This window comes from Passer montanus, unplaced genomic scaffold (genome assembly GCF_014805655.1).
Source record: "Passer montanus isolate IOZ18808 unplaced genomic scaffold, ASM1480565v1 scaffold2, whole genome shotgun sequence".
In the NCBI taxonomy this organism is placed as follows: Eukaryota; Metazoa; Chordata; class Aves; order Passeriformes; family Passeridae; genus Passer; species Passer montanus.
This window is the reverse complement of record NW_024366591.1, coordinates 2,962,295-2,970,211: the sequence shown is the minus strand read 5'-3', so window position 1 is coordinate 2,970,211 and position 7,917 is coordinate 2,962,295. Positions and strand designations below refer to the sequence as shown.

The 7,917-nt window shown below is 44.2% G+C and overlaps 1 protein-coding gene across 1 annotated transcript; it reads right to left on the bottom strand.

Annotated features, from left to right (window-relative positions):
* Positions 1–3,459: 3,459 nt before the first annotated feature.
* Positions 3,460–7,684, bottom strand: CUNH11orf58 (chromosome unknown C11orf58 homolog). The gene is made up of 4 exons (XM_039707405.1): positions 7,519–7,684; positions 6,266–6,326; positions 4,659–4,768; positions 3,460–3,925 (listed from the first exon to the last, which is right to left on the bottom strand). The coding sequence occupies exons 1-4, from the start codon at positions 7,531–7,533 to the stop codon at positions 3,716–3,718; spliced, it is 396 nt and encodes a 131-aa protein (XP_039563339.1). The 5' UTR covers positions 7,534–7,684; the 3' UTR covers positions 3,460–3,715.
* Between the last annotated feature and the right edge of the window lie 233 nt (positions 7,685–7,917).

Genomic DNA, 7,917 nt, shown 5'->3' with positions numbered 1-7,917 from the left:
GGAAGAAGGAGAATCAATGATGACTTCAGGGTTGTGTTTTGGTAGCAGAACAATTGTCTTTCCTATTGCCAGTTGCTGTGCTTTTTTCCTAGAGAGTGCCTAAAGTTTTTTCAGTCTTGCCTTTTCATTTTTCTCTACTGGATCCTCATATGGCCACCATAAATGGTACTGGGTTTGTATAGATAATAGCACAAACTGTAAGTGCGAGCTCCTTCTGCACCTGCACATCAAAATTAACTCAACTTGGGTTAAATCACCAAGTATTGTGTTTCTTTAATGCTGTGCAAAAACTAAGGAAACTCATCTCCCATCACAGTGCTGTACACCTCTTGCACTAAGATATTTTTCTCAGGAAAAGTGCAGAGGTGACAGGCTTAAAAGCAAACAAAACCAACTTTTGCTCTGTCCCTTCAGTTGAGGGACCTTGACACATGTCCCCTCTCTTAATCCCCTGACAGCTTCCAAGAGACTGATGCAAAGAGCCATGCCAGGCTTTGATTATGAGATATTGCACTGCCACTTATTCTCTTTGTCTCCTGCAGTTTACAGAGGCAGCTTCAGTGCATAATTTAATCCCTGTACTGGGGACTGTAGCAAATCCACAGAGATTTCTACCAACCGTCCTCTCTGGCATCAGAACAACATGTGCACATCGTCTTTGATGTGAATTCCCCAACCAGAGCCTTAGAGGGACCTATAGCTTTGAAGCTGGCCTATAAATTGTGCTTTCAGGAATCAAGTTGTCAGCCTCCTCTTCAGGAAGAAAGGGAGAGTAAACTGCAAAGCACTTGCAAGAAACTACAGGGCAACTTACAGATCTGGTTTCCTTGGCCTTGGAGAATTCCTGTAGGATGTTGAGAATCCCTTTTTACCTGGCTTAGAAGCACCCTCTGTGGAGACTGCCAGACCTGTGGGCACTGGGGCTGTGATGGAGCTCACCTGGAGGGGTTACTGGTTCCAGGACAAATGGAAGGGGAACAGGCACACCAGTGCTTTTGACCTCATTCAGGTGTTTTCAGTCTTCCAAAGCCAAGTGCTGAGAATGTACCTGTATTGTTCTTTGTGTAAGCAAATTTTCAGTATGGTTTAGAAACAGATGGAAACTTAGCAGATGTGATGGTTGTTCTGTGATTACCCTCTGAGGCCTAACTTCAGTCCTTCCCTGAGGTGTAGGAGATCAGGCAGACTTTTGCCTTTCTATTGAGATGGAAATTAAATGGTGTTTGAGTTGAGGAATTTCAGTGGACGAGTCTTGTTTTAATAGACAAATGCAGTTGCCCTTCTTATGAGTCAAGATCTGCTTATGATGTGTTCTGCTATCGTCTCTGGCAGCTCCTTCCATACCAACTTGAAAAAGCAAAGGGCTGGCTGGAGTCAACCAAGACACGGACTTTGGTTTTTCCTGCATTCCCTGTCTCCAATGAGCTGAAACCATCCGGCTCCTATCCATGCCACTGCTGCTGATACTGTTGTATCAAATGTTGCTAAAACTGACTCCTGCAGTAAAACATTCACTGCACGAACTGAGCCTTTCATGGCACATAGGCATAGATCAGTCTGCAAGTTCTTAGAATGTTTATAAATGTTAGGCAGAAACAGACAAGACTGTGTAGAATAATTCTTCCTATTTTGAGCAGGTGAGTCTTAGGTCAGCATGACAGATGTTACCCCAAATCTCATCAGGTATTCATATTTGGTGCTCTACTTTTGGGGAATGGAAGTCCTGCTAATTTTTTTTTTCCTGGTCAGAGCTGTATCTAGAATAGTTTAATTTCAGTTTATTTTTTAATCTTTGTGTGTTCCATTTATTTATAACTGAAACTGACGGCCTAACCAGGGAGGCAGGAGGCTGAGTGGAAGAGCCCCTCATTTTGTCTGTCAGTAGAGCTGTGCAGGGCTGGCCAGCTGGATCTGCATGCATTTCCTGGGTTTTTCCAGATCCCACCGTGAATCTCTGCATGCTGGTGGGAGAGCTCAGAGAGCAGCACTGCTGGCACAGAGAAGGCAGAGAGGTGAGTGGCAGCCACAGCTAAAGAATTTCAACAGTGAAATGCTGGTTTTGAGTTCAGCTTGAGTGTCTAACCAGGAAAACTTGGAATGGGTCTATTAGGAAAGTGATCACCTGTTCTCTTAGGGAGGCATCTCACTCTCTTTCCTAGAGATAGAGCAGCTTTCCTAAGTCATAGTGAGGTTTTCTCTCTTCACAATGCACAAGCAACGTAAATTTCTTCCCTATGTATTAGAAGCTTGCAGTACTGGGAAAACAAAAAAAATTATGTAAATCAAGTACAAATGACTGTTAGTGGCTGCTGGAACATGGTTCTTGAAATGGAATGAGTGGAAGAGCTTGTATTAAATGCAGATGTAGTAAAACACAGTAATCAAAATCTACACTCAGTTTCTATTTACAATATTACTTTTATTTTTTCCATACTTATTCCAAGTCCTCCCCCAATAGCTGATGCTGCAATGTTTACATTCAACTAGGCAATGATAGTACAAACTGCTGCTTCCCTTCAGCCAGTTGGCTTGGAAATGTTGTCTGCACATCAGGAATTGTACACAGGAATGGAGTCTCCAGGAGCACCCGAGTGTCCCTGGAACACTGCTGTGGAGGTACCAGAGGTACAGGGCAGAGGGCCTGCTCTCCCAGCCAGGAGAGGCAGGTGATCTGTCTGCTGTACTAAGAGGAAAAAAAGTCTAAAAAGCTCTGATATTTTATTCATTACATGAATGCAATGACTTTGCAGAGGAATGGATGTGTTTAGTTCTTGCTGGGAGGAGTTGCTGAACTCCTGGCTTTCTAGGCATATCAGCTTGACTTGACAGGTACAGCCTTGTGCTAATTGACTCAGACCTCCAAGTGATGCATGTGCAGGGAGAAAAGGAAGAAGGGCTCGCATACTTAACTCTTTATTCTATATTTTAAAAAAGCTAAAACGATTTGTATATCCTTTTCATTATCAAAGTATACTTTCTCTTTCAAAGTAAACTGGTTTCTCTGGGAGGTGTTATTTTTAATAACAGCTCAGTGCTCTAGCCAGGAACCGGTAATTCAAAAAAATCACTCTTTTCTACTGAAAGGTAGAAACAACTACAGCTCCTCCCCCTCATTAGAAAGCCAAAGAAGCGAATTAGAGCCTTCTGTTGTATTACACTTTTCTAAAACATATTCTCTATGCAACTGCTGTAGGACTTCAGATGGATACAGTGATCAATGCTGTCACAAAACTGAGCAATTTCTCCTCAGCCCTGCCAACACTAGCATCTACAGATAAAATCATTGTTTAAAGCTCATCACAGAATAATGCTGATATTGGTATTTTACAACTAATGCAACATCACGTAATTCACATGTAATCTTAATAGTTAAAAATTCAAGACTGGGGCACTAACTGAATAAACCACTAACATGAAGCTTCCTTATCTGGCATGGAATAAGGGAAGGGATAATTCAGATAACATTGTAAAGATTGGGCAAGAACAAAACAAATTTATTTCTCCATCCAGGATTTTATACACTTTACAAAAACCAGTAATATCACTGCGCCCATAAAAATGTTATCCATGGCAACAGAAAGCAAATACTACTTCTGTCATCTAACAGGGTCTTTTTAAAATCAAAATACAAAGATCTGTGCTGTAGCAGTCCTCCACTTTGCACTGTAACAATAAGGCTTACTGTACTTTAAATACAAAGCTGTTACATCTGCAGTTATGAACCACTGGCTTTCACAAACATCATTTTATAGTTGCTTTTTGCTTCTTTTTTGTTTTCTGGAACCTCAGCTTCATCATGTTTTTCAGTAGCTTGTAGCTCCTCTGCAGACTCCTCTTGCTCTGAATCAGAGCCACTTTCAGAATCATCTGAACTCTCATCAGAGGAGTGTCCAGCTGCCTCCTCTTCGTGTTCATCTTCCTGAAACTGTAAGTTCAGATTATGAGAGAGATAAAATATTATTTTCTGGCAACTCCACTGCAGCCTTTAAAATTTCCCAGTGAGATTGTTTCACTTAATGGCTCCTTTCTTTTTGGTACTAAAATGGGTCATCTTGCTAAACAGAGGCCTGTAAGACACAAACTGTTAGAAAGCAACTCCCTGAAGTGGTTAATCTTGCCAGCTGTGACATGGATGCATCAGCCACTGGTTGATTTAGTTAGAGCAGAAATCCTAAAGACACCATTCAATGAGTTCTAGATCACATCAGTTCAGTAATTCCAGTATTGACACTGGAATATTTGTGACACAATGGAACGAAAGGCTAGGCCATCAAGAATTCACATTTGTGACTGATCGCTGAAAGGACACTTAGCAAAATGCAGCATGAGGAATTCTGAAGTAATCCAATGATATTGCTAACAACAATGCAGATGGTTATCCTGCCTACTTATGTATTCCTCAGCAACACTCTGTCACTCTGTGCCCTAATCAGTCTTGACTGCTCTGGAGCAGAAGTCTTCACTTTTGAGAAGAACGAGAAGCATCAGTCATTTATGAGCACCTACATGACCACCACAGTGTACACAAACAGCAGCCAAGTGGCTGCAAAAAGTTTGTCCTTTAACCCAAACCAAGGAAGTCTGCTTGGATTTTTAAACCCAGCACCACCTTGTCTTAGTGAAGTGAATGCCAAATCACACAGAAATGAACTCAGTACCTCACTGAACCCGAGCCCGCAGTGGCGCCGGTTCCGCCCCGACATGGTGCTGTCCATGCTCTGCTGGTACTGAGACTCCAACTCCTCGTTCATTTTCTTGTCTTCTTCCCCTGCATTGTCCAGGGTACTTTGGTTATGGTTATTCAAATTAACAGAGACACCAAATTACAGGAAGTCACATTTTCAAAGGCAAGAAGTTTAAATGCAACCATTCTAAACTAGGATCCAGTATTACTGCATACAAACCATCAGACTTTAACAAGGGTGCAAGCAGGATGGCTTTGATACAAAGAGGGCTGGGAAGTTCCTGACACCTGATGCATTCCAGAGTTGCACTATGCAGTGTTATGTTCTACAGAACAAGGTAAATGTCATCAGTGTGAGTTCTCTGTGCTTCCAGCCAATACTGCAACATGTCCCAGCAAGGAGAAACTTTGTGACCTTCACTACATAACACGGGATTACTGTGATGAAATCATCCCTCAGATATAGCATCACGCCTTGGACAATAGCACCACTCTTGTTTATGGAGCTGTATCTGAAACTGTTTCATGCATTCCAAATTACAAGGTGCAGTTACTACAGCTCTGTATTTTTCCATCCTTAGCAATTAGCAGAAAAACTAATTTTCATGAGCTATTTCTATAGCTTCTTTATTTACTCGAATAAGTGGTCTAAAATAGTTAAGGTTCCTATGTACTTGGAAAAGGCAGGAATCTCCAATTCTCCCCAGGAGGCCTACAACACTAGCTTTTAATTTCTATCTCTGTGAAGCTGAAGGTTGTATTGTATTCCACATTTCCTCATTTGGAAATTAGAGCTGTATGTTATTTTAAAAGGACAAGAACTGTATGTTGGAAAAGAAGTGTTTAAACCCCCAGCATTTTAACTTTTTGCTATTAACAGATGAGTACTGATTCTGTGTATCACTGCAAGGAGAAGCATCACTTCCTTTCCAGAAAATCAGGTATGAAGGAATGATTCTCAGTCTCTGTAAGCTAACAGTAGCAGCACCTGGAACCAATCCTCAGGCTTATTTTGGGCCACGAAAAATGATCAGTGGAGTGCAGCAGGGAAAGTATTCTGGAATATGAGGGAAAGTTTTCTGGAGTGCTGACAGCTGCTATTCCACAAGGCTTTATCAAGGCTTCTCTCAGGCAGTGCAGTCCAACCCAGCTTGGTACTTTGACTTCTCAAAACAGCATGATAAGGAGTTACCATGGTCCTACAGACATCCAATTATTGCTGACTGCCTTGATCTTGCAGATGACCTTGCAGCTTTTACCTCATTGCTTTAGGGTGGGGATCTTTCTATTCAATAGGTAACCAGGTCAGGGACAAACCAACCTGTTCTTTTCTATGTACATAGTTTGGATATCCTGGCATACACTGGACTTTAAAAGGCAAGTGAGTGCAGTCACAGAAACCAATTGTCAGTAATCTAACAGAAATAAGGAACTTCTACAGCTCCACAGCCTGATCCATCCTCAGCTGCAGCCACGAATCCTGAAATCGCTCCCTGCCATATCTACCGAGCTCCGAGCACTGGAATGTTCCTGAATAAGGGTTAGATTTCCAGCTTTGTATCAGCTGTTGGATAAACTGACCTGTCCTGAAGTGAGAGGTTGATCTGTGGTCTCCGATAACAAGGCGGCCAGTATGTTCTTTCTAAAAGAAAAGGCATTTTGTTTTGGAGCTTTAGGGTGCACTGACAGCTCTGCCAACATCCTGGACATCTTGAACCGAAAAGGTTTGCTGTCAAACCCTGTCACCCAACTGCAGGACTGGAAGCTTTCCTAGCTAACAGCTGCTGCCTCTAGGTGAGCTTGTTTCATCTTTCTTTTGCTGAATTTTCTGAAAAAGAAACCCCAACAACTACACACTCCTTGCTCTTCCCAGACCCCAGAGATGATTCTATTTCACTCTGTTTCTTGCCACTGATACAAAAATTATACTACACGATGCCAGACAGATGTGTATTCAGGTTCTGATCATTTACCCTTTCTCAGACACTCTGCAACAGTTCAGGCCATGCATCTTACGATGATCCCACTTTCAGACTGGTCACAGCGCCAGGTAAGACCTTCACAGTGATGATTAATTTATTGGCTCAGTAGTTGCTCATTAGCAAATGTGTCCCAGTAGGCAAGAGCTGGCATTACACAGCAAGCAGCATTAAGTACCCAAGCAGACATTCAGATTAGTGGTAGTGGGACGCTTTAATGGGGCACTGTATCCCCATCCACTACAGAGTCCTAACTTTCACCTCTTTAATACAGTTAGCTATTTTAGCTTACAAAAGTACTGTATTCAAGCAAAATAAGTTACTACAGGTAAAAAGGGTTTTTTTGTAAAGTAAGTAAAAGTGCAATACTAAACCACCATTTTATACATGAAAAAATCATTATTACACTTAACCAGTTTTGCAGCACTTTTTGCAGCAAGCATAACAGAAATTTAGCTTTAGCGTATTTTCTCTTTAAAAATATTCCCTAGGCTTACTACTTCAGTGGTTTAGTCTTTAAGCTACCAATCTTTTAAAAGTTTTTTCCAGTGACAGAGAAATTGACAGAGGTTTGTTAATGTGTAGCAAGGCCTGTCTCTCGGAAGCGCCAACAAGCAAATTTACGAGCCGGTCTGAGAGCATTTAAGCCGCGGGGTGGGGATGAAGCTGCGGCGCAGGACTCGACAACTTCCGAGCGCCGTTTTGTGTAACCCGGCTGCTGCCACAACAGCGCTGAACCCCACACCCTCCGAAAGGAGAGCCCCAAAGCCCGGCAGCTCTGGCTTGTTGTAGCCCCGCAGAACCCCGGTCCCGCGCCCGCCCCCGCGGGGCCCACGGGCAGCGGGGCGGCCTCACCTTCGCGGCGCCCATCAGCCGCAGGAACTTCTGCTTCCGCTCCTCGTTGCCGAGGTCCGCCGCCTCCCAGCTGCTGGAGCCCTGCGGGAGCACACGCTCACTGCGCCCGCCCGCCCCGAGCGAGGCCTCCGCGGCCGTGACGGCCGGGCCGGGCCCCGCCTCGGGGCGGGCGGCGGCGGTGCCGGGAGACGGGAGCCGGCGCTTCCCGGCACTTCCCGGCGCTTTTCGCTTCTCTCGGCTTTGGGAGGGCGGACCCTGCCCGCTGCTCGGCTGGATTCAGTGCCCGCCGGTCCGTGTTTGTGGGGCCCGCGTGGAGCCCTGTGTGCGCCGCTCCCGGTGTTCCCGTCAAGCCCTCAGTGCCTCCGGCTGTTGCCGCCACTGTTGTCCCGTCACCCCCAC